The sequence below is a fragment of the Thermoascus crustaceus genome, assembly GCF_041956765.1.
Source record: "Thermoascus crustaceus strain CBS 181.67 unplaced genomic scaffold VTN00scaffold_11, whole genome shotgun sequence".
Taxonomy (NCBI): Eukaryota; Fungi; Ascomycota; class Eurotiomycetes; order Eurotiales; family Thermoascaceae; genus Thermoascus; species Thermoascus crustaceus.
The window spans coordinates 68,782-94,151 of record NW_027192537.1 but is presented as its reverse complement, the minus strand read 5'-3'; the positions used below and the strand labels follow the sequence as shown (position 1 = coordinate 94,151).

Genomic DNA, 25,370 nt, shown 5'->3' with positions numbered 1-25,370 from the left:
TCTGCTTGACATGAGATCATTGGCCCTGCAGCATATTTCTGCCGCGGGCGGTCAGCCTACTAAACCATTCAGAGTACCGCACCCCCAAAACCTCCACGGTAAATTCCATAGCATCTTGGCATCAGGTTAAGGAATAGCTTCGGGCTCAGTAATCTCAAAGTATACAATGAGACGGTTAGCGGGGCGACAGTTCCGACGCCTTGTACACCGCTAGACTGTGTCGGGTAAGTCACCGCCCGACCCGGTTTGGCGTCGTCCTCAGATCCTAACCCTTTTATGCAAGCATTGTCATACTGGTCGCGAAGTAATCACATGACAGGATCGTTGCAGTCCCTTCACTTAAGCTTCATCGCGACAATAGCACACCAACCAGTTTCTCAACTATACTCTCACAATATGAATCCTCCTTATGTCACGTGAGGGAGTTCCGCTCTGAGTGGTGTGGCGATTTGAAAGTAAGCAGAACGTCATGACTTCGGAAGAAAGCTCATCTCCCAGTCGTATGGCATCGCCATATTTGGGTTGCTTGAGTGTGCTGGGCCTGTCAACCTTACACGCTGTTATAGAGTTACCATCTCTTGATAGTAAGGCTAACATAAGTGGAATCCAGAGTATCAATTGAACCTGTATTGATGACTCCTCTTCTCACATACTCAACGCGGAGACAGCTGGAGCGGGTCCTGCAATGGCGACTACCTCGAGTACGGACGCAAGGACGGCAATTATTCGACCTTTCGCCCCCCTCCCAGAAGACATGTTTGACCCAGCGTATCCTCAGCAAAATGTCGACAGGGTCATTATTAAACACCCAGCCTACTCAGATCACAACGATCTGCTGTCCTTTTACGCGTGGGATAATGGCTCTGGTATCCACCTCGGGACGGTCCTCCTAGCTTGCCGGTTGGTAGCGTGTAACGAATTTGATGGTTTCTTGACTAAAGATCGGAATGGCACTCAGCGGATAACGGACTCTGAAGATTCTGTTCTTGCGCCTGGCATCTATTTCTTCCACGTTCGTCCGCCACAACCAGATATCTATAGATACCCAATCTATCCATGCTTCAAGGACTGGAGGTATCCGCACGATAGCGTGCCCAATTCCTGGGTAGGCTCGTGGACAAGAACAACGGCTCCGCCAAGCATAGGTGAGGCTGCAAACTCGAACATCTCACTTGCTGTGATTGCGAGAGATAAGAAGTGCTGCGTTTCTGGATTTCAAGATGGACTGGAGCGAGCGCATCTCTGTCCTCAGGCAGAAAAGGAGTGGTTCAGGCAAAATGATATGCAGGAATACAATTCTTATCTTGGTCTCGCGACTGAATATTTTATTGATGACAAAGCAAACTCAATATCTCTCCGCATTGACATTCATCAGTGCTTCGATAAGGGGTCCTTTGTTATTGTGCGAAAGGAGGGGAACTGGGTGGCCCATTTCCTCAGGCAAACAAACCAACTCGGAAGGATATTTCACAATAGGCAGGTAATTGTTAATACAGCTGTGGCACCACATTTCCTCCTTGTTCGTTTTGCTTGGGCCCTGTTCCCTTTTGTGACAGGTATGTTTGGCACCAATAGAAATCGTCTTGTGCGGTTGAGGGTATCCGACGAGGAGGATGAAGAGATCAAAGAACGCGACTATGAGCTTTCAGGAGATGGCATAGTGGAGATAGTGAAAAAGAAAAACCCTGGGAATAAGAAAAGAAGGAATGACGGTCAGCAGGATGCTGAGGGACTGCCTATTCTCCCTGAAGTTTCCTCAGAGGCTGCCCCGGCACATAAACAGGATGAGAACTGTCAACAACCTGGACCGTCTTATCCTGACCTACCCACCCGCTTTGGCCCTTCCAGTCACAAAGTGGATCATGACATGTCCGTGCGCGTCTCATCTGCCAGATTTGATGATGGGCTACAGAAGGCAGGAATGTCCGTACGAGGTTTCTGTGCCAATCACGATCATAGGCTGGACAAAGTGGATGATCTGTCCACGCGAACTTCTCCGGCCAGTCTGCGCGATGCTCGCGATGATCGATCCGCACGGCTTTGTCCGGACCGATCTGAGGCGCCAAGCCTCACGAGAGACCCCGAGGGAACTACATCCAGCATCATGGTCACGCCAATCAACCGTACAATCATCACGCAGAGACGTACTTCTGCTATGGATCGCTATATCGCTGAGCTGAAGAGGCGGGCGTTGCAAGAGCAGAGACCGCATGAGCCCGAGCTTCTCTGCTGTGATTATGAAGCTGCTGAGAATGCGGCTGCGCTCGGCCTCCCGACTAACCTCTGTTCAGAATGTTTGGGAGAGGAGTTCATGAGGACATCCGAAGATCTGTGATCACTGGGATGGAGTCTCTGTCGTTTGAGTTATAGGAAGGAAAAAGGCATTATGCAAGGGTCTGCATCAGGCGTTGGCGTAGTTTATTACTAAGGAGCATGTCGGATGGGCAGGAAATATTGATGTCTTTGCTGAAAGATGTTTTCTCTCCTATTTTAATAATACTAGAGGTTGGCCGCGGCTTCGTAAAGGCGACAGTGCAACACTTTATCCTAAAGCAGACAGTAAAAATAGATACAGTGAACTCTATACAGTACTAGAATATCTAAGAAGTATACAATTAGACAGTTAGCGGGCCGGTCCCGATCTGGTTTGGTGCGGCACCATCAGGACTAGCAAGTCCCGTTCGGGATGGTGCGTCCTCTCCTTGACTCGTTAGTAGCAGTAGCCCAGCAGGCAGCTACCAGAGACTTAGAGAATACAGCTTTATGAAGACCTTACAAACCTTTGCTACAGCATGAGAGTATCAACATGTTCTCTGATCTCACAAAACCACCCCACCAGCACTGGACTACCCCATAGTTCGACACTAGTGGAAATCTGATACAGTACTACTTACTCTTCTGTATCCCGAATTTTCTTCCACTGCTCGCTTCGTTACTAATAATATACGCTATGGTACCTCCAGATGTCACCGAACTAGATGAGGATACCTGGGTATTAATTTAGTTGTGGATTCTCCAAATGCACAGGTTCTTTCGCATGAATCACGTTTCAGACCCTGCTTCACTGGAGAGATGGGTCACAGAATCAATTGTTGAAAGTGAGTACTCTGTGTTCTGCATTGCGGTGCTACCATTAATTACCTCTGTTGCTAACTTTTGCAGAGGATCTTGAATTTCTGTGCCTATATGTTCCCCCTCCTGGGCAATTTTTTTTTCTTTGCACAAGCTCCCTCTTAGGAGCCGTGATGTGATCTTGAGAAAACTCAGAGAAGTTACTGAATCCGACAAGTTACGAGGAATCACACCGTCACTCCTGCAATTGTGGACAGCTGTCTTAACTGAGGAGGACCCAATGGTTGTCTACAAAGCCATCTACAATTTCTTGGCCCTCCTTAATACCCTGGATGACGTGCACGAGCCGACAACCCCGACAAAGAGTTCCACCTGGTGAGAATCAGACACTGCCGCTGCTCTTCAAAACCATTGGACTGGTGAGTATATCGGACCGTCCCGCGACTTCATTCGGGCTAAAATAAGAGAATACGAAGAGAAGTTTTCAAATAAGCAGTTTTACTGAAAGTCCCTCTTGTTCGTCCAATCCAGCGGAACCGGGAAATCGCGCCTGGCAGATGCGTGTGGAGAAGTCTGCCCCATGGTAAGTTACGTCCTGCGGAAAGGCGAGGGTGGCTTTCCGCCCCGCAACTTCACAATTCTCAAGACAATGCGGAGCAAGCCGACTCCTGAGGCCGAGGCTCAAATGTTGTCGCCCAAATCAAAGCCGGACCTAAGTGGCGGAGCTCGAACTGAGAGGGTCAACGACATCTGGTTTCGCGCGATTGCTGTTGGAATCCTACAGGCGACCTTTGAAATTTGTATTTCTTGTTTTAGAATTGACCCCGCTTCCTCCCGACTGGCATCAGCTTACATGCAGTGTAGACAATGACCGTATCTCTGAGTGGATGCCCCTGCCGTCTAATCCAACAAGACTCAATGAGATTGCAAGGACCAGTCATCGCGCAATGGTGCCGTCTCAGGGTAACCGGTCACAGCAACATAGAAACTTCTGTGACATTGTCACAACAAGAGCTGTCAATATTGCAAACATCTGTGTCAGTGATGAAACCTTCCACACGTGTTTTCGACGACACGGAGCTGTCAGGGGTACATTCCGCGTCAACTTGCCCCTCAATGCAGAAGCTTTGTTGGCCGTCTCAAAGCTAGAAACCACCTTGAAATGCTTCCACCGTGAGTGCCCTAACGATCCGGTTCTTATTGTGGTTTCGACGAAGTCTCTAGCCTCCTGGACGAGACTGGCCGAGGTGGACAGTTTGTCACTTTGAATAGAATCATCAGCGTCATCTCTAGGGACCACAATGTGTGGTATTTCTTCTTGTCTATGGAATTGACACTCAACCAGATTCTACCTCCCGACAATGCGCCACGGCATGGGCCCTCTCCGGGCCGACCATCATAGCGCAGAGATTTCCGGCTGAAAAGGTTTCCTCCTTTCACCGAGTTCAGTGTAGACATTCCAGATATCAAGAACAACCTTTGTTTACGCCAGGACAGGAACATATGACGATGTTCACCACGACCAAGCACATGGCCAAGTTTGGTCGTCCGCTTTGGTTAGCTTATGATCGACCGATGATCTCGCAGTGATCAAGCAAGATATATTGAATGTTCAGGCTGATATGAGAATTTGCTGATTGAATGGACGGAGCTCTACTCAGGCTTTATTTATGAGACTTGGGGGACCATCCTAACTATCAGTATTATTTCCATACATACAGCGACAGAAACCTTGATCATTTACTTGTTTTTGAACGAGGGTCAGTGGAGATTTTCCTGTCCAATTTTGAGGTGCCGCTGGTGGACTCCACATGCAGGACAACGCCGCTTTCAATATTGCCGCTGCGACGGCAATCAACACGTCCTTCTTTGTGATCTCCTGTTTTCTTGATGCAGAAGATTAACACAGCTTTGAGTGGGTCATGGAGAGGCTTTGAATCCTGTATGAGGACTTGTGAATCAGATATCTGACTATTTGTGCCCAAGGGTCTAGTCCCTAGTGGGACTTGCCACGCTACTTCCTCGCGAAATGCGGGTGCACTCCTTCGGCGGGCCTGCCAGCTCGACGTCAACTTCCACCTCAAGTATTTATATTACTTAAGTTGCTATTTGAGTTAACTATAAGAGCTAAAATACTATCTGAAGAGAGTGTCTTTGTATATATGCTGTTTCTTTGTCCAGAGGTCAAAGCACTAAGATTAAAGAGAGTGGATCACAGGTCTTGAATTAAAAGTGCTAGATTAAAGGCAACAGACTATGGTGATTCTGTCACCTAATGCTACTCCTCCTTCCTTCTGCATTGCAGACAGTATACTGACTTCAGGCTGCATTATAACAGGAAATGCACCTCTATTATAGGCAGCACACTATGGCTATAAGAGTATGTAGTGCAGCTACTTCTTGAAAAAGGTGCTGACCTAGAGTCAAAAGACAATTTTGGACAGACTTCTCTATTATGAGCTGCAGACTCTGTGCATGAGAGGGTGGTGCAGACCATGAAGGAATGGATGTACTCCACTACTACTACTACCATGATCCCAGCCACACATCCTCCTTGATTGCCAGAACTACACCGGACTCAGGAGGCGGGCTATTCGAACAACCAGCAAAGAACGCATCAGGGGGTGGGATCGGATTATAAAGCGATGGTATCGACGCCCGCGGTAGCACCGCTTGTTGCGGAATACACGGTACATACAGGGCTGCCTGGGCGATTCCAGGCAGCTTGATCTGCAAAGAGCTATTACAGATAGACTACTCTCACCTAGAACAGGGAACAGGGGGTCACAAGGCACCTGGGGCTTCCGAAGACATTGTATACTTCTTTACCTAAGACAGAACTGGCAGCGGGGCGGACACACCCTGCTATCGGCCGACAAGGATGCGGAGAAAAGGAAAAGGGAATTATGACAATTATGACAAGAGAGAGGGTCTCCCTAACACTAGCTGGGCTGGGCATACCTTTGAGTTTCTGTTGTGGGAAAGGGGGGTCTGTTTGGGTGGTCACTGGCATTATTTTTATTATTTGGGGCTTGATTTACCTATACATACATGGACTGTAGATAGACGCATGCGGTTATTTATAGAGGAATAGAAAATAGGGATTTCAAGGAGAAAAGCGTCGGCAGGAAAGAAAAATAACAAGACGAAGTGGGTTCGGGTTAATCAATCGATTCGAACTGCTAGGTAGCCAGCAGGACTGGAGTACAGCGTTTTCACGATGGATATTTCATTTATCTATTTATTTGCTTGGACTAGGTAGGCAGCGTAGGTACTTGTAAAATTATCCAAGAGTGAGCCTTTGCACCCTGACTAGGTATAGGTACAGATCGCTTTGGGAAGTCCGGAAGACTAATGTTGATATCACCAGTTGGTTTTCCTTCCATGTTTGTTTGGTTCGGTTTTCAGTAGGAAGTGTTTTTGTTTGGCATTTGTTTTTCGTTCAAGGGTTGGTCTCTCCCCTGGTTATTCTTCATCTAATCGAAGAAGACGGGATCTGACATTAAAAAAATAGATAAGATATTTTTATTGATCTGCTTTTGACGAAGCTCCTTGCTTGCTTGCTTCTTAACAGGACAGAACAGAGCAGATAGAATAAAAAAAATCGAACCGATCAAAACCAAGATCTGCTTTTTACGCTCCCTCCGGCCTAAACGAAACCACCTTCCCAAACGTATCCGCCGTCCCCCAAATCCCATGCCTCAGACAACTCAGCTGCACGATCTGCGAATGGTCCACAAACACATTCACATCGATCCCGAACTCGCGAATGTACCAATTGTACACCTTCGGATCGGCCGCTTCGAACATGACCTTTTCGGCGGGTAACTCCTTCATGATCTTCGAGACCACGTCCGTCCGCCACGATTTCACGTTCTCCGTGATCCCCTCCGACTCGATCATCAGGCGGTCGACACCCGCGTCGAGGAATTTGCGGCCTAGGTTGATCAGCTTCGCAGGGTCGGAGGTCCCGATGGATTCGAGGTCCGAGGCGGGGGTGTCCCCGCCGGCGCCGAATTGGATTCCTAACTCGGGTTTGGCTTTTAGACCGTAGGAGTGGACTTTTTCGATGAGCCGGAGCCAGTCGTCGCCTGGGAGGGAGAGGAAGCCGGAGGAGAGTTCGATGACGTCGAATCTTGTTTTTTTTTATCCCTGTTAGTTTGGTGGTCTAGATGGATGGATGGCTGTTGGGGGAGGGGGTGCAGGACGAACCCTAGATTCTTGCACTTGGTCAGGTACTTGTCAAAGACGGAGTTGACGTCCGGGTGCGTGAGGAGGTGTTCGGCCCAGCCGCCCTGTTTTTTTTTTTGGTACGTGTCAGAATCGGTCTTGCTGATTGAAAATGGCACGGAAAGGGTATTTATCATACGGTCGAGACGTAGACATCATGCGAGTGAGCGAGGTCGATGAGCTCCCGCAGAGGCTTCTCTTCGAAGAGGGAGAATGATCCTGAGAAGGGTTAGCAACCTTCTTGACAATTTCCCATGGAGCTATCCAAGCTATCCATAGTGCCAAAAAAAATGGATGGCTGACTAACCTCCAGCGAACTTGAGACCGTCCACATGCGTGCCCATCCTGAGACCATTGCGTCAGATCTGTCTCTCCTAGATCCTGGGATATTTATGTCGAAGGGGACGCACGTTTCGAGGACATCAGCGAGATATCGCTTCCCCATGACCTGTACGCGTCAAAGTCAGCATCTCCTCTTACAAAGACACACCACCTCTCCACGACTGGATAGTTCCGGAGCTAAGTTCTGTGCAATCAAAGCCCAACATACCGTATAGTATGGTCCTCTGATCTCCGTGACCCCCTTGCTCCGCGGCTTGGGTGGTCTCGGGTTCGACCGCGCGAAACCAAACCCATCTTTCTTATCCTGGAGGAGCGTGATGCCCTGGACAGGCTGTGTCGTGGAGAGGGTCCTCGTGCCGGTCGTAGCAGCTGCTCTGAGGATCTGGCTGGAAAAAGGCTGCTTCGACGAGGCCGTCACCGCGTGTCGTGTCGCGGGGAACATTTTGACTGCGGTACTGATTCGGTCGTTTGAAGATTTGGCAGTGTTACAAGAGAAAGAAAGATGAATGTCACTTAAAAGTTGAAGAAAGGTTGGATTAGGTAAGTTGACGGTGAATAGATATACCTGAATTCAATTCGAATCAGATTAGATGCTAGGTACACCCGGTGAGAAGTGACAGGGTCATTTATCTCCCATCGTCCAGCGAGGTGGGACCTCAGAAACAACTATAGCAAAGCACCGCTGCTGCCTCTGTTACTACATCTGGAAAACATTGAACACAAGCTACGCCAGTTTGACGTAACGCCTATCCCAAAAGGGCAGTAACTGCAAAATAAGCCAGCCGTCCCATGTCCGATCAGAAGCAGAGACTGTCCTTCAACATACAGTCTCCACGCTGAGAGATTGATAAGTGTGTCGACTGGCAGCAGCGTTGAAGCCATGAAGTCAACATGGCGACAGGGTGTGGTACAGTTGACGTCATATCACGTGTCTCCGCCAGCGCGACCTCTGTAATTGGTCCGAGAGCTCTGCACGATGGCATGCCTGTAGTTGGAGGAGATCGATCAATAATTAGTAAGGACTCGACAGAAGAATATGCGAGGAAACTATAGAAGCTACAAACAACTATCTGGGCCCAAGTGTCAAGTATGAAGACTCCATTCAAAGCATCTACGACGTCAAGTGAGCTCCATGCAGCTTATCCACAGATCGTCGTTGCCATGGCGGGTGAAGCTCACCAGGGCTCAGGATCCTTGTGCCAATTTCTATCGATGAACCAGTGGATCTGTAGAAAGAAGCTATCTAAGGATCTCTCTGGAATGAACATGTTGCAGAACCAAGTGATGCTGATAGACTCTGAATGTCAGTCATTTTAGTGAAATCTCCCAGCAAAAGACAGAGCACGAAGCCCTAGCTGAGATGACCAAATTATTAGCAGCTAATTAGAGTAGGCAGAGTAGAAAGACCAAATATAAGAGGGCATTTCCGTGACACCCATCTCCGGCGGAAAACACAGCTTGGCGCAAGAAGCTGTGTTGGATTGTTCCGCCGTGCATATGAGAGTTATGCGCAGGGCTGCACAAGGCCGGAAGCTCGGCGTGCCGGGCCCGTTCCGCCGTCGGAGCCGGAGGCGGATCCTCGGTAACCGACCCTCCGAGCTAGCTGTCACGAGACAGGAAGTTCAGAGTTGCCGCCCTCGTGTCCAGGCGGTCTCGACGTCTCTACTTGACGGTCTCTTGAATATCCAAAGAGAAAAACTAGGCTCCTGCGCACGTGGTTCCGTGGCTCGACGCGGGGAAGCGACGTACAAAGTAGCACATGGTGTTGTACGAGTGTGGTCATTGCTGAACTAAGCTTGCAGGCTTGGCTTGTGGAGCTCGGGATCCAAGCGTTGCGACAGGAAGATCAGATCTGCTGTCTAGGGCTGAGAACGGATTCATCAGGTCAACCTTCACATCCGACGGAGCCCCAACATCCGGGAAATTTTCCTGACCGGGCAGCGATGATCGCTGTTCCAGCTCTCTCCCCGCCACGGCTCCCTGTCGCACGGGATGGATGCCAACCAAAGAAAGTCGCAAGTTTTCCCGAAGGGCTCGGTTCCGTGCCTTGACTGGTGAAACCGGAGCTCAATAGATGCCCGTTTCGAGGACGTATGAGCACAGACAATGCTGGTGATGGTGCGCTCGTGCCTGCAGATAGCAACTTAATGGCGATAATAATAGGCATCGAGCGCGGGTCGGATACTTCAACCTCCGTGCTTCGTCGGCCATGCTCCAGACGGATTACGGTTCGGACGACGGAGCTGGAGAGCGCGCAAGCAACCGCGTCATGGCTGCTTCGGCTCCAGATCTAGAGCCTCTTGCCCCCCCGCGGACCAAGGTCGACAGGACGCCAGTCGTATTCGCATCTGATGGACGTTGATGCGTCAGACCGCAGAGTTCACCGTATTTGTCTCGTCAAGAACAAAGCCTCCGAGCGTCATCCGCCACTAGGGAGCCATAGATGCCTTGCATGGCACTTGCACGCCCCGTGCAAGGATCAGCGCCAGACGGACGAGGGGTTTCTGTTGGATACGACAGATACGACGGTAGAAGAGGCCGGGAGCGAAGACATGGACGCGATGCTGTCCACAAACGCTGTGGCTGGGCGCATGGCCGCGCCGCTAGAGAAGACCCCGCTAGCCACAAGCATCCAACGTTGGAACGTCGTTGCCTTGGAAGCTGCCATCGCATGCCATGGGCTGGTCTCGCTCGTGTGATGTCCTGCCGAGTTGGTCAGCCAGGATGTCATGGACATGTGTACAGCTACAGCAGGTATCTCGGCCTGCAGGACGGGCTGTCGAGAACAACCGCCTCGACCGTATACGGCTTCTCCCAGGGCAGCCGGGAGAAATGCCCGCATCTTGGTACTGTACATACAGAAAACTGTCTATCCTCTTGCCCCTCATCTTGTTCACCCGCCCCTCTCATTATTACACGGCCCCCTGCCTTGCTTCCGACGGCTCCGCAGCTCCTCGTTCTTCAGGCTTCAAATCACCCACGGTCTGACCCTTCCCGTCCCCTACGGTTTATCCGCATCGTGAACATACCTGCCACGCCCCTGATGACGGCGTGCCGCCCTTTTTAGCTTTCCTCCCATATCTCCCCAAATTCCTGCAGCTTTCTTTTCTCTCTGCATTTCCCTCGTTGCGTCCCTTCCATCATCTATCTCTCCGTATTCCCAGACGGTTACAAGTCGCTACACCGCTCTGGTGACGGTCACGATGGGCGTTGGAGCCGTCCTCGAGCCGCTCCTGGTTATCGTCCTTCTCTTTGGAGGCACCTGGATCAATCGCGCATCAAACAGGCCAGCCCTCAGCTTGACGGCCGACAGTCGCTGGCGTGGTCGCAGATCGGGCATCTTCTCACGCGACAGATCCCCAGATCCCCTCGAGGCCGGCGTTGCGGGCCCCACCCCGAAAGATGGGCTGCTCGGCGGTCGATCAGCGTCGCCGTCGCTGCTGGAATACAGTGAAGAGCCATGGCGTAAGCGTCAATTGGGTTTCCTGTCCTGGAGGGTCGTGGTGACGACCCCAAACACGGCCGTCTTTCAGAATCGTCTGCTCAGTCGGTTGCTGCGCAAGCTTCCCTTTCTGGTGGAGTGTTGGTACTGGGCCTTGGTCTACTGGGTGAGCTGATCTTCTACTTCTTCTACTGGGAATGCAAGGAAGCTGATTGGAGATACAGACGTACCAGCTGGGTCGCGCCTTTACCGCTGTCACCCTCAAGGAAGACACCGTCGACGTGGCTAGGAAGCATGCGTTGCAACTCATCCAGATCGAGCAGAGGCTGGGCTTCTTCTGGGAAACCAGTATCCAAAAGTTCTTCCTCCAGCGCCCGCTGCTGATGACCTGGATCAACTGGATCTACTCCTTTATTCATATCCCCGGCACTATCGCCTTCCTAGTATGGCTCTACTACTACACCATCACTCGAAACCGGCTGGATGAGCCGCAACCGGACAAACCCCGTGGCACGGTGGGCGGCTCGCCAGCGGGACCGTCGCTCTATCAGGCCCGCAGGCGGACACTGGCTGTTTGCAATCTCCTGGCGTTCGTGGTGTTTACGCTGTGGCCCTGCATGCCGCCCCGCTTGCTGAGCGACAAGAACGTCGAAGGCCCCATTGGAGAGCTGGCCCGCAGCTACGGTTTCGTTGACACAGTCCACGGGGTTGCGGGCGCTGGCAGCGTGTGGACAGAAAATAGGTTCTGCAACCAATATGGTGAGTCTACAAAGTCTGTTCCGACCTCGATACTTTTGAAGCACCGGCTAATTGCATGATCTGCAGCTGCGATGCCCTCGCTGCACTTTGGCTACTCCTTGATGATCGGGCTCACGATCATGACGATTCCTCTCCCTCCTCGGCACCGCCGTTCCAAGTCAATCGTCATTCGATTCTTCAACCGTGCTCACCCGTCTCTCTGCCGTAGGGTGCCGCTGCCATCGCTGCGCCGTTTGGCCTGTATCGCCATCGGCTTTACCTACCCGTTCTTGATCTTGGTGGCCATCATCGCGACTGCCAACCACTTCATCCTGGACGCGGTTGCAGGTACCATCGTCTGCGCTCTTGGATGGTGGGGTAATGGCTTCTTGCTGAACCTGCTGCCTCTGGAGGACTACTTCCTCTGGGCGCTGCGGATCCACAAGCCTGAGGCACGGGTCGTGAATGTCCGCGAGTTCGAGGACGACGACGAGTTCTTGGGGCACGGCGTGCTCAGCCAGTGAAGCTTTTGCTCTTAATCTGAATTGCCTTAGTCCCCCTCCTTTCCTTTTGGGCTGCCATGATACCAGCAGGGTCGATTTGGTTACATTCTGTATTTTCTCCGGCGTCTGGTGTCCGACCTGAACCCCCCCCCTAATATGCTTTGATATTGCGAGGCATCCTTGCTCGCCGTCCGACGCACCTGTCCAGCTGTCGACCCCAGTGTATATAGCTCCCACGAGCAGTTATCGTTTCTAATGGTTGAATACGCTTTGGGGTCCTCGTCGACTCCTGGTTCTTCTATGTGTTCTGTCTTCCTACGTTCCAAGATCCAGCTCCCAGTACAGGACCAGTCAGCAGGCCAACGACCAGGCGTGGAGTTGGCCTTGGAGACATGAGGCGTGTGTGCAGGATGAGACCGGCGAGTTGGATGGCAGACCGCTGTCGGGCAGACGTGCTGGCCAGGAAGAGCTTGGACAAGGAGACATGGCGAGAGGTGGGTGCTCTCAACCCCGACTCCCCATGCTGCCTGTCGTCTCCCCATGGACCGGTCCGCCGGCCTGCCTGCCTGTCCACTCCTGGTCAGTGTGGCTGTCTGAAGGGTCTTCTGCAGCGGTCAAGCTTGCCTCGAGCGCACTGTCCTGGCTGCCAGCATGGTCACAGTAGTGATAGTGAAAGAATTAAGCAGATGCCGCCCGTCCATTCATCGGTCCCCCCGGGGAACACCCTGTCCATTCAGCGTAGCCGTAGGCCGAACGAGTGAGAGTGACCTGGCGGCGGACGCCGAAACTTGTAGACGTGAAGATCGCGTCCCGGTTGTCCCTGTCATCTGCTCATCACCGCCACACCTTCTCCAGCCTCGTCTCACCATCGTAGTCGCTGGCTTCATTCCTGCCATGTGGCTCCTCAACAGCAGCACTTTGCATCGCACCGCACCGCATCTCGTCCCGGCACACCGTCTGTGAGCATCTCCCAGCCACCAGCCTGACTGAGCAGGACTGCAACCAACACCATCCACGGGAGATTTTCTTGCTGGTTCATCGTCCATTGTGCCTGAGACGGAGCATCTCCCATATTTCCGGTGTTCCCAGCACATTCATTGCCGCTCGCGCACCATCTCTCCGCACAACGCGGCCCGTCCGTCCATCACCAGAGCTCGTCGCATCGACTCTCCACCGCTCCATCTCTCTTTCTCTGCCCTGTTCCATCATCTTCCCCGTCTCTCGTGACCGCTGCAACACCCTGCAGCTCCTACTGCGCGTCTTACCGACTCTGGTTTGGCGCGGCTTGGGTCCTCGTTCCGCGGTGTTGCCCGTGATCTTTTGCTTCGGCTGTCTGAGGCACTGACGCGACCTCTCGCTGCCATCCGCCTCGAGGCCGCAGAGCTCGCTTTTTTGGCCTGTAGCATCTCCTACAGCCTGTATCTTGCCTGTCACGGGTGCTGCTGCGGCAGATTTCTGTCTCCTGGATCTGTTTCCGGTGTCATTTCCTCGCTGGATTTGGGTTTTCTGTTTTGCTTTTTTTTTCCTACAAGCTCATACACAAACGACACAACAAAAACAACCCGCGCAGCGCATTTTCAGATCGAGATTTGCCCGTGTTGAGCGTGAGCGTGCGTTGCGTCATCTGCGCTGCGTGGTGTTGCGCCGAACGCTGCTGAGCTCCCTTTTTCCCACGCGTTGCTCGTCTCACGCCACGGTCCCGTCCTCGCGACCTTCTCTCCACAACTTCTGCCACCTACCACCTCCTCCCCATTGAAAAGGCTCAGCCTGCCCCACCCCATCCGTACCTTTTCCACCTCTTCTCAATCCCGAGTCTTGTTGCGCATCATGGCTGAAGAGACTGTTGCCCCCTCTGCGCCGGCCGCCGCTGCCGGTGAGTCGGTAGCTGAACGCGCGCCCTCGGCTGAGCCCAAGGCTGGTCCCGCGGACTCGGCGCCGGAGACTCGTCCTGAGCAGGAGAAGGAAAACGCTTCGGGGCAGCCAGCTGGTAAGTGTGTGAATCAATCTCTTGTCTCCCCCTCGATCGCGTTTCCATCGTGTTGTGGCGTCGCTGATTTGTCCCGTGCCGCGCAGCTCCGTCAGAAGGCGCGAGCGCCCCAGAGCCCGAGAAGAAGGACGACCAGGCTGAGACCCAACCCGAGGAGCCCAGCGCATCCGCCGACTCTGCGGACGCGAAGGAAGAGGGCGACAAGGAGGAGGAGACCGCTGAAGCTGCCGCGCCTGCGCCAGAGACCAACGGCACACCCGCGTCGGCCAAGAAGGCGGCAAACGGGAAGCGCAAGTCGACCGGTGGTGTGGCAGAGCACAAGACGCCGCGGAAGCTGGGCAGGAAGAAGTCGCAGGCCCGGATCACGCATCTGGATGCGAAGCCCGGAGAGTACTACCTGGCGCGGCTCAAGAGCTATCCGCCATGGCCGTCGATCATCTGCGACGAGGAGATGCTCCCGCAGACCCTGCTCAACACGCGTCCGGTGACTACGAAGCAGGCGGATGGCACGTACAGGGAGCCATACGCCGATGGCGGCAAGAGAGTGCACGAGCGGACGTTCCCGATCATGTTCTTGGAGACCAACGAATTGTAAGTGGACCCTACTACGCCTACCGAAAACACTTTTTTTTTTTTGAGGCCAAGAGAAAAGAAACTGACAGCTGCTACAGCGCTTGGATTCCCAACACGGAACTCACGCCCCTTACCCCTGACATGTGCAAAGAGGCCATCGAGAAGGGCAAGCAGCAAAAGGCCCTGCTTGCTGCCTACAAGGTAGCCCAGGAAAACCACGACCTGCAGTACTTCAAGAACCTTCTGGCGGACCACCAGCGCGCGATGCAGCAGGAGGCGGAAGATCGCGAGGCGAAGGCGGCAGCCAAGGAAGCCGCCAAGGAGAAGAAGAAGCGGAAGAGCATGGAGGTGGTCGACGACCAGGAGGATGTCGAGATGGCCGAGGCCGAGGAGGAAGAGGGCAAGAAGCCCAAGGCTACCAAGAAGCGAAAGAAGGACGTCGAGAGCGACGGAGAGGCTGAGAAGGTGAGTGCAAGATGTCACCATCACGACGTGGTGGTCGTTTCCATGGATCCGCGAGAAGGGATTGATTGCTAACACCAGTAGCCCGTCAAGACACCCAAGACCACTACCAAGCTCAAGCTCACCACGCCCAAGACTCCTGCGACTGCTGAGACCAAGAAGACAACGGCGTCTGCAAAGGCCACCAAGGGCAAGGCAACCGGCGCGAAGAGAGGCGGTAGGGCGGCGGTCAGCGACGAAGAGATGGCTGTCGAGACTCCCAAGGAGCCGGAGAAGACGATAGATCCGCAGGAGGCCAAGGTCAAGAAGGAGAAAGAGAGTAAGTTGGCTGCCTACGTTCCGGCAGTTCTGACGAAACGACGCTAACGCGTTGCAGTTCTCTACATCCGCCACAAGCTGCAAAAGGGCTTCATCTCGCGCGATCAGGCACCCAAGGAGGAGGAGATGGCGGCCATGTCCAACTTCTTCTCCAAGCTGGAAGCACACTCGGACCTGGAGGTCTCGATCATCCGCGCCACCAAGATCAACAAGGTGCTCAAGATGATCGTCAAGCTGAACACCATCCCCAAGGATGAGGAGTACCACTTCCGACGCCGCGCCGTCGACATCCTGGCCAAGTGGAAGAACCTGCTCGAGTCGGACACCACTCCTGCTGCCGCTGCGGAGGACAAGGGCAAGGAGAAGCCGACCGCCAACGGCGTCCACAAGGACGACGAGGGTGACGAGAGCGTCGACGGCAAGGCCGAGACCCCCAAGGCTGAGAAGACCGACTCCGAGGAGAAGGAGACCGAGGAGAAGCCCGAGGAGAAGCCTGCCAAGGAAGAGAGCGCCGCAGAGTCCAAAGACCAAGACACACCGATGCCGGATGCCCAAGCGGAAGAGAAGGCCCAGGCTCCTGAGGAGCCAGCCAAGGAATCCGAGGAGGCAGCTCCCAAGGAGGGCGAAACCGAGAAGACGGCCGAAGAGACGGCAGCATAGATCAGATTCTCTTCTAGCATGTCTTCCACAAATTTAACATCCCCCTAACGGCCTGTCCTGTCCGCACTATTCCCGGTGGTTGGTACCCTTTTCGAATCTCTGTGTTATTGCGCTTTGATGCTATGCCTTGTGTTGTGTTTCCCCCCTTGTTGCTGCTGTTCTTTCTCTTTCTTACAGTTAGTTTTGGACCTCGCGTAGTTGAGCTGGGAAGTAAAAGCTTGGCCTTGGTTTACGGTCTGTCTCTGTTGTGTATATCTACGAATTGACTTAGCTACCTATCTATCTATGGATGGTGTGATCGTGATCGTGTCGTGGAGTGCTGTTGACGCTGGTATTAGAGGGCAAGCAAGATATGAGACAGGCAGACAAGACACGAGGTCGGGTTCGTCCCGAAAAACGGGGCAAGGTCGAATCCGTCCATTGCAGCTATCGATGTCAATATTCAATATTCGATCGGTACTCCGTACATGTGTCTTGTTCCTGTTCTTGTCGTGAAACATGGGAAAGGGAATGAAGAGGGAGATAAAAAAACAGAATATAACCACTTAGGTCGCTCTATTTTATCTGTCTATCTATCTATCTATTTACTAACTCTACTACTCATCTCGACGTGCCTTGTCTTGACTTGCGTTGTGTCTTGCTTTTGCTGCCCTCATATCCATCCATGTCCATGTCCCACGTCCGTGTTCCATGTCTATCTATGTTCATGTACACACGATTCCAGATGCCAAATGCCCACGTTCCAGGTTCCATATCCATATCCATATCATAGGTAGGTCGTCTATCCATCTATCTATCTATTCGCGCTATAGCTATAGTATTGCTTCCGGACAACTATTTAGAGTGATAGCAGCTTCAGTCAGACAGCACATTAGGTAAAGCAAAGTAACAGGGCTGTTTTGAAAACATTAGGTAGGTAGCCTGCTGAGAACCTGTGTTGGAAAATACGTAGATCTCGAGCTGGTTCTGTCATAATAAGAGGCCCATGCAAAACAAACTGTTTGTTTGGTTTTAGGGCAGGGTCCAACCCAAACTGCTAAACTAGATCATCTAGGTCGGTCTCTAGTGTCCATTATGTATGATTACCATATCTAGCCAAGCGGGTAATTGCGATTATACCTACTGAATATAAGATGAAAGCAAAAAGGGTTAAGATGATATCCAACTGGAAAGGTGTCATCCCTTAGTAGGTCACTAACTCCGTTTTACGAGAAAGAGAAGAAAGATCGAATACAAGTGCAAGTTATTCATCATCATCATCATCATGGACGAAGACTCCTCTGTCGCTAGGTAGCTAGCACGATTCTTTCAAGTATACCTACGCTACGGTATGTACATATGTACATATTTCCTTTTGCAACTTATATGTTATGTTATTCGTATATACTACGTACTATGGCCAAGAAGCTAACAAAGGGAACTAACCCTCCTTTCTAACGTTCCAGATCTCCCTCTCCTGGAAGAACGCGACCTTCTCAACTTCCCCCAGCGCCTATATTTCTGGCAAGAACGAGTTGTTGGATGAAGAACAGAAGGAGCAGGAGCAGGACAGCAAAGGTCAGATTGTCAAACCCTCGCAACCACTGTCACCGCCGTCGCTATCCCACGGCTATATAGTCATGCCATCGGTAAAAAAAAGTCTAACACAAGAAGATGATGATCCTGATCTCCGAAAGTCCACAAAAAGGCCCCGGAAGGAGCAAGTCGCCCCAACAAGGAGATCAGAGCGCTTTCAGAGACAACGACAAGCCGACCCTGGTAAGCAAGGCCAAGATTCCCGGGATTGGGCGCTAGGGCCAGAATGCTCGAGTGAAGATGCTGTGAGGCGATATGGACATCTCTTTTCGGGATCGAGTGCCATGAATAAGTGCTGTACTTACCAAATGCCTACTAGGGATGTGATTTGAGGCAGGCACAAATAATTTTGTTATAGTCCTGATATATTCCAAGTACCTGACAAAACAAGCAACCGGGAAAAGCCAAAAGGAATTTGGATCAGTGTGCGGAAGTTGGGTATATATACTTTTTGTGTGAACATTTAGGTTCATTTGTCGGATAACATCCCAATATTTGAACTAATAAGTGATATCAGCGCTCTAATCCAGTTGGAGGACTTGTATCTATACAAACAGGGATTTCCTGAAACCATGCTTCATGTGTTTTCAATCTAGCGCTACAAAGGTCCCTTTCTCTACAGTGGAAGGAGTTTGAGAAATATCCTCAGAGATGAAAGGGTTCTGCTCCAGTTATCGTGCGCAACAATCTTCTTTGTCAAGGTCTTTCAGTAATCTCCAGCCCTGGCCGGCAGCAGCCGATTCACCTGTCGGTGACTACACACAGCTTTCGCGGAATGCCCCAGATACTCAAACTAGATGGTTCGATATCTAGTTTTACTCACCATGAGGGCTTCAAACTCTCTCATATCAAAGATGCTCTGTACTTGGCCTGGTGATACACACGTACCGCTTACAACCACGATATTCCAACGACGGAATCAGATCTGCAAATGGAGTACTCTGACTCGATCCCTGATACGTTTCCCAACGAAATCATTCCTCCTGATGAAATCGTCAGGGATGCAACGCCGGAGGAGGTAATCACGATCAGCTCCGGGAATTTTGCGAGGGTCGTGAGGATATCCCAGATAGCCATCAAGATCTACAGCCCGCAGGCCAAGAGTCACCACGACCTTGAAAAGCGCATCTACGAGAGGATAGGCATACACCCGTTCATCCTCCAGTACTTTGGTGAGACGCCAGCGGATTCGATCGTTGGCCGCGGACTGATGTTCGAGTATCACCACCTTGGAAACCTGGCCTTCAACATCGAGTACATAAAGCCGTTACCGAGGTGAGTCTACTATTAGCCCGCATCAATCTTTGGATACGGATGACTGACAACCAGCACATCTGGAACAAACAGCTGGCCGTTCGAGGCAACAGAGGCGATCCGATACACCCACTCCAGGGGAATCATCCACGGCGATATCGGGCTCCACAACTTCCTCGTCGCAGACAGGCACAATCTGGTCCTGGCCGACTTTGGCGGCTCCAGCATCGACGGTTCACCCTGCCTCGTCATGGCTTCGATTCGGTACATCGCGCCTTCGTACATGGAGAACATGACCGGCAATCCGACGGTCAAGCACGACCTTTTCGCCCTGGGTACCGTGCTGTACGAGATCAGCGCGGGCAGACCCCTCAATTATAGTTTCACGGATTATCAGATTAGGGAGCTCTTCATGCAACGGAACTTTCCCTTTGCGAACACGGACATCTTCGGTGTCGCTGATGTGGTCGAGAAGTGCTGGATGGAGGAGTATAATAATGCGGAGGAAGTAGTGGATGATCTGATTGCTATCAGTGCATCCTTAAAATAGGCGTCTCCTAGTTTTCTTCTTTTGGAGCATTGTTTCTTTTTCAATCGAGAGGTTCAAGACTGTCTATGTACATGGATGCTGGAAGCATGTTTTGGAGTTTCTCTTGCCTTCCAGGTCTGCTTGACAGGTCATAGGTCAAATGTTGGATTGGGGGTATCAATAAATAGAGTGAGGATATGGACATGATCATAAATGATGGATTTATGACATTGTGATAATGAAGTGCGGTCCCATGTGATGTAAATACATATGAAGTGTTACTGTTCAACAAATGTTAGCCTTCACATATGTAGGTAGGTATTGATTCACATATCTGTCAACGTTGGCATGGAGTGTTGTTCCTGTCATATGTCGTTCGTCGCCCTAAAAAAGCCAACCGCGCGCCATCAGAGCTCGGCAACACCCGACAAACTCGCCCCGGCCTGACGACCCATCTTGTCCTGCAAAGTGAGCTACCAACGCGCCAGGCCTGGTCCTGGACTACATCTTTGATCCCCCATCTCGCGTTCTCTTCTGACAGCTCGCGAAGATGATGCACCCTGCGAGACAGGCGTATGTCGAGGAGTCGGCGGAGGTAAGAGAGCTCCCTCGTCCCACCTACCTAGCTTCAAATCTCTGGCAGCTCCCCCATCCTGTCACATTTGCCAAAGCCATGTTCACAGCGTATTTACAAGGCCTTTTTTTTCTCTTTTCCCTCCGGCCCTCAGGGTTCATCGGCTGACTGCCCATGCGTCGGATACACTAGGACACGGAGGGCGTTGACCTGAATAACATCCGTAAGTACTAGACGGTCGCTGAAAATCCCACCCGGTGACAAATATCTGACACATGGAATAATTGTTATAGCTATTGACCGCGATCATGATATCCCGGCTACGGCGGGCATCGCGCCCGAAAGAGCTTCCGCGATTCTCTCTCAATTTGAACGGAAACGAAAGGCCGCTGCGATCGCGGTCCCGACAGACGACAACCGCGTGCGCGCACGACTACGCGAGCTTGGTGAGCCTATAACTCTGTTTGGTGAAGGACCGGGAGACCGGAGAGATCGATTACGAGACCTCCTCGCGCAACTCGCTGAAAAGCAGGAAGCGGAGGGAGATGTCGAGATGCGGGAAGCCTCTGCGGAGGCGGAGGCGGAGGAAGAAAAGGCAGAGGAGCAGGAGGAATTTTACACAGAGGGAACCCAGGAGTTGCTGGAGGCACGGAGGAAGATCGCGCTCTTCTCCCTGCCGCGGGCGAAGGCGCGGGTCGCCAGGCAGAAGGAGGAGTCGACTATCCCCCTACGGACACATATTAAGCACCGCAAGGCGATCAAGGAGAAGCTGCAAGGGTTCGATCTCTACGGATCTCAGATTGCGGGTGAGCGACCGGTCAGTATCACGCGATTTGCGCCGGACGGGCAGACTCTTGCTGCGGGGAACTGGGCTGGAGGGATCAGAATGCTCACGGTGCCTAACCTGGAGGAGAAGGCTACCTTGCGTGGTCATACAGACCGTGTCGGTGGTCTCACCTGGTTTCCGGGCGCTACTCTGCCCTCCTCCAATGTCTCACCATCCGCGGTTAACCTGGCCTCTGGAGGAGGCGAAGGCAATGTGGTTCTCTGGGCTCTTGATCAGAACAAACCTCTAGCTACGCTGGGCGGTCATTCTGGCCGTGTATGCCGCGTCGAATTTCATCCATCCGGTCAGTATCTGGCGTCCGCGTCTTATGACACGACATGGCGACTGTGGGACGTCGAGACGACGACGGAGCTGCTTCTCCAGGAAGGACACTCCCGTGAAGTCTACACGGTGGCGTTTAACTGCGACGGCTCTCTCCTTGCCAGTGGAGGTCTTGACAGCATTGGCCGCATCTGGGACCTTCGCACCGGTCGTACGGTTATGATTCTTGAAGGCCACATCCGAGAGATCTACGGACTTGACTGGGGCGTTGACGGCTACAGAGTGCTCTCTGGTTCGGGCGATGGATGGGTCAAATGCTGGGACCTACGACAAGTGAGAAACATCGGCAGTATCGGAGCCCACAGGGCTGTTGTGTCCGACGTGAGGTGGTATAAGGGAACCGAATCGTCGTCGTTGTCTTATCTTCCATCCGTCCAGAACGGGGCCATGGATATCGACAGCGCGACTCCAACGCCGGGCGAAGCTCCTCAGCAACCGGCACCGGCTCAGCCGAAGAGATCGGGCACGTTCTTTGTCTCGAGTGGATTCGACAAGAACGTCAAGATCTTCAGCGCTGACGACTGGTCGTTGGTGAAGTCGCTGAGCGGACACTCGGGCAACGTGCTTAGTGTCGATATCAGTGATGACGCGAAGTGGATCGCTAGTTGTGGTCATGACCGTACTGTGAAGCTCTGGGGGATTGAGTGATTGACTTCCCGATCGCCACCTGATAGCAAATAAGGCTGAACAGGCGGAAGAGGACATGGACGCTGTGCCATCATGGCCTGACCCGGGTGCGTGGAAGAATATCAGGAAGAGAGAGGAGCGTGGGAAGTCAGATTTTTTATCTCGATATCTTACGACTTCAGCTCGTTACTCGGATATCATCGTATCCAATCTCTGGCCTTTCGCCGCTCCAGAATGCACGTCATCCAGTTTCCGCTCGGGAGATCATCAGCCACCCTGGTCTATCCGGATGGGTAGATACAACCCCTTTGATTTGCTTGCAGCTGGAGAATTGATGCAAGTACAGAGGGCCAAGCCTGTTAATTATATCATGTATACATAACGAGAGGGCAGGAGTAACTCGGTCTCAGGATTAGATTCAGCCTTTGTATCCGGCAAATAAGATAATTTACGTTATTCAACCCTGTAGATTCTGTCCTGATCGTTAAAAGCCAACATCCACATACAAACACAGCCACGTACGGTTACATTCGATCGTTGTTCTGGATAGCCGATTCCAAGAAAGGAATTCAACATGAGATTTGATTTTCCGCCTAAGGTATATGCCAGATAAACAAAACCAGTCATCGCCTTGCCTCAGGCAGCTCCGGAGTTTGTCAGTAGTGACTATCCTCTGGTTATATATATTTGTACCGGCTGGACAAGTAACGGATCTTCGTTTCGAGTCTTTGACCGTTGGAGCCGGATCTACCCGTACATATGTACCTTCTGTTACTGTACAGTACCAACTGCAACACCGATCTCTAACCTGATAATACGACTCGAGATACAATTGGCTTCGAAGCTGGAACTGCATGTTCTGCCCGATCGACATCGGATATTATTAGTAAACGTGACGTTATGACGTAAGGTCCGCGGACCCAGGCCAAACCAAACCGACGTTGTTCCGGGCCGGGACCGGAGTCGAAGTCCCGTGCTTTCTCCCGCTTTTCCTGCGCGGATATCTGATCCTCCATCTGATAACCATCTCACTTGCCTACCGTGTGTGTGGTTAGAGCATGGTAAGCTCTTCATATTTTAATATTTTCAGTTTCTTTTTTTTTTTACTAGCTGCTTCAGATAGCAAAGCAAAAACCATGGGAAGCGCTTTTCGATCCGGGAGGCAGCTGCTCCGCCAGCTCTCCTCCGCTGGAAGCGCGCCACATCGAGCTGCCTCGACGCTGCGAACGCCTTTTGGTTCTTCCTTTTACGGTTTGAGCGAGAATAACGGAGCGTGCGTGCTCTGCTGGTATCGATTTGATAGAAGTGCTGCTGGCTCGCAATCACGACAGCTGCGTCAACAGCAGGTGCCGCGACGGTTCGCGTCGACATCTTCCGCATCGTCATCGAATTCGAATAGCAAGGAGAGCAACAACAGCAACAACAGCAAAGAAGAAGAGCAGTTAATGACCGCCGCACCCGACGTCACAAACTACTACACCATCTTCCCCAAGACGATCCCCGCGGGCCCGCCGCCCGCCTCCCCCTTCGAGATCCCGCTGCCGCAGCTCCGCCGCGAATTCCTGACCCTGCAGTCCCTCGCCCACCCGGACAAGTACCCGCCGGGACCCGCCAAGGATCGCGCCGAGGCCCTCTCGGCCCGGATCAACGAGGCCTACCGCACGCTGGCGGACCCGCTGCTCCGCGCGCAGTACCTCCTCGCGCAGTGGCACGGCATCGACGTGACGGCCGAGGACGGCGCGGCCAAGCACGCGCTTGACCCGGAGACGCTGATGGTGGTGATGGAGGTGCAGGAGACGATCGAGGAGGTCGGATCGGGCCCGGAGGCCGAGGCGACGATCGCGACGCTCAAGGAGGAGAATCAGGCCCGGATCGCGGAGACGGTCAGGGCCATGGGGGAGGCGTTTGATCGGGGCGATGTCGAGGCCGCGAGGAAGGAGTGTGTCAAGTTGAGGTTCTGGTATAGTGTTGGAGAGGGGCTGAGGGAGTGGGAGCCTGGACACACGGAGATTAGGCTGGTGCATTGATTCTTTTGTCTCTCTCTCCCCCTTCGCCTCTTTTTTGCTCGGAGGAGGGGTTAGCAGTGAGATGGACAGGTACATATACTATATGGAGTGTTATGCATAGAGTGGCTAGAAAGGTCGATGTGGCGGCTCTATTCTCCATTCTCCAGGAACTGGTTCCGACCTGTGGACGTTCCTGGCTGTCACACTTTTCCCCAGAGGTTGTTCTATGTGTTTAGGGCACCAGCGTGTATATATACATAGTATCATGTCTTTGACGATCATGTACGGTGCAATCTGCATGTGCTGGGATGTGGAGGATATGGGGCCAGATGCGCAAACTTGGGAGTCATCGAGGTCAGACGCAGGGCCGTTTCAAAGATGGCTGACTGCCTGATCGTTGTCCAGGGTCAACAGCGCGCTTGTTCTCTGGTGACATATCTACCCATCTGCTGTTTGAGATCCCCATCCTGGCCCCCTGGCCGCTCTCACATGCATCCTGAAGTCCGGGCGAATTTTCTCAGATAGACCCGCAAGATGATCAGACAATGACTATGGTGGCATCATTGGTATCGAGTGCCAGACAGGCAGCACCATGTCCGTACAGAGAAAGGAGGCTGGTTCGGGCAACAGCCGGGAACGGGTGCATCCGAAGGATCTGCGATATCACGAAAACCACGTTTGTCTCTTCCTTCCAGAACGATGTTCTTTCTTTCCTTTGGAGCGAGACGAGGTACTCCGTTGCGATCGTTGATCATGTGGAGAAACCGCAGCCGTCGATCCTTAACCCTGGAATGATCTTGTCGATCACGTCAGCTCGTCTGTCTATCGCTCCAGGTTGGATGAGCCGTAGTGGAGAGCTTCGACGCCGTCGTCCACTGGCCACCTTACCCCGGTCGTGCGTCTCGACGTTGAATCGTGCATCCCAAGTCAGCAGCAGCTAAACGCCCGCCGCAGGAGACGCACATCATGGCCTCCCACATAGCAGGCTGCTCAGACCCCTCTTCTGCCTGTAAAGTCATTAGGGACATAAAGATGGAGACTGAGAGCAACACAGACTGAAGAAAAGGGGCCGGATGTCGACCGACGAGCAACGCTGGACCAAAACTTGAGTGCTTGACCCATACCTGTCTGTTCATCCTATCTCGAAGAGACAGCGGTGGTTCTGTACTGTCTTTTATCGAGGAGATACAACAGAAGCAGAAGAACAGGACTAACCTCGCAACCATGGAGACTGTTAGGGATTACAACAGGTACGTCGTGCTACGCGACGGCGGGGTCTTGATCTTGCCTTGTGTAAATCAGAAAAACAG

At 52.4% G+C, this 25,370-nt stretch overlaps 9 protein-coding genes across 9 annotated transcripts; 8 read left to right on the top strand and 1 right to left on the bottom strand.

Moving 5' to 3' along the window:
• Positions 1-1,558: 1,558 nt before the first annotated feature.
• VTN00DRAFT_2787 (uncharacterized protein) lies at positions 1,559-2,335 on the top strand (the record flags this gene model as incomplete). Its single annotated transcript, XM_069429035.1, has 1 exon — positions 1,559-2,335. The coding sequence occupies one exon, from the start codon at positions 1,559-1,561 to the stop codon at positions 2,333-2,335; it is 777 nt and encodes a 258-aa protein (XP_069283203.1).
• A 1,317-nt stretch (positions 2,336-3,652) lies between these two features.
• On the top strand, positions 3,653-4,340 carry VTN00DRAFT_2786 (uncharacterized protein; the record flags this gene model as incomplete). Its single annotated transcript, XM_069429034.1, has 2 exons — positions 3,653-3,872; positions 3,937-4,340. 2 exons carry the CDS (start codon positions 3,653-3,655, stop codon positions 4,338-4,340), a joined length of 624 nt encoding a protein of 207 aa, XP_069283202.1.
• A 2,365-nt stretch (positions 4,341-6,705) lies between these two features.
• VTN00DRAFT_2785 (uncharacterized protein) lies at positions 6,706-8,086 on the bottom strand (the record flags this gene model as incomplete). Its single annotated transcript, XM_069429033.1, has 6 exons — positions 6,706-7,207; positions 7,285-7,367; positions 7,442-7,521; positions 7,610-7,647; positions 7,713-7,750; positions 7,853-8,086. 6 exons carry the CDS (start codon positions 8,084-8,086, stop codon positions 6,706-6,708), a joined length of 975 nt encoding a protein of 324 aa, XP_069283201.1.
• A 1,909-nt stretch (positions 8,087-9,995) lies between these two features.
• Positions 9,996-10,343, top strand: VTN00DRAFT_2784 (uncharacterized protein; the record flags this gene model as incomplete). The annotated part of the gene is made up of 1 exon (XM_069429032.1): positions 9,996-10,343. One exon carries the CDS (start codon positions 9,996-9,998, stop codon positions 10,341-10,343), a length of 348 nt encoding a protein of 115 aa, XP_069283200.1.
• Positions 10,344-10,847: 504 nt separating this feature from the next.
• Positions 10,848-12,348, top strand: VTN00DRAFT_2783 (uncharacterized protein; the record flags this gene model as incomplete). Its single annotated transcript, XM_069429031.1, has 3 exons — positions 10,848-11,252; positions 11,311-11,845; positions 11,912-12,348. 3 exons carry the CDS (start codon positions 10,848-10,850, stop codon positions 12,346-12,348), a joined length of 1,377 nt encoding a protein of 458 aa, XP_069283199.1.
• Positions 12,349-14,154: 1,806 nt separating this feature from the next.
• On the top strand, positions 14,155-16,327 carry VTN00DRAFT_2782 (uncharacterized protein; the record flags this gene model as incomplete). The annotated part of the gene is made up of 5 exons (XM_069429030.1): positions 14,155-14,314; positions 14,401-14,905; positions 14,986-15,352; positions 15,443-15,668; positions 15,726-16,327. The coding sequence occupies 5 exons, from the start codon at positions 14,155-14,157 to the stop codon at positions 16,325-16,327; spliced, it is 1,860 nt and encodes a 619-aa protein (XP_069283198.1).
• Positions 16,328-18,833: 2,506 nt separating this feature from the next.
• On the top strand, positions 18,834-19,706 carry VTN00DRAFT_2781 (uncharacterized protein; the record flags this gene model as incomplete). Its single annotated transcript, XM_069429029.1, has 2 exons — positions 18,834-19,177; positions 19,232-19,706. The coding sequence occupies 2 exons, from the start codon at positions 18,834-18,836 to the stop codon at positions 19,704-19,706; spliced, it is 819 nt and encodes a 272-aa protein (XP_069283197.1).
• Positions 19,707-20,235: 529 nt separating this feature from the next.
• On the top strand, positions 20,236-22,075 carry VTN00DRAFT_2780 (uncharacterized protein; the record flags this gene model as incomplete). The annotated part of the gene is made up of 3 exons (XM_069429028.1): positions 20,236-20,280; positions 20,452-20,482; positions 20,553-22,075. 3 exons carry the CDS (start codon positions 20,236-20,238, stop codon positions 22,073-22,075), a joined length of 1,599 nt encoding a protein of 532 aa, XP_069283196.1.
• A 1,115-nt stretch (positions 22,076-23,190) lies between these two features.
• Positions 23,191-24,081, top strand: VTN00DRAFT_2779 (uncharacterized protein; the record flags this gene model as incomplete). The annotated part of the gene is made up of 1 exon (XM_069429026.1): positions 23,191-24,081. The coding sequence occupies one exon, from the start codon at positions 23,191-23,193 to the stop codon at positions 24,079-24,081; it is 891 nt and encodes a 296-aa protein (XP_069283195.1).
• Between the last annotated feature and the right edge of the window lie 1,289 nt (positions 24,082-25,370).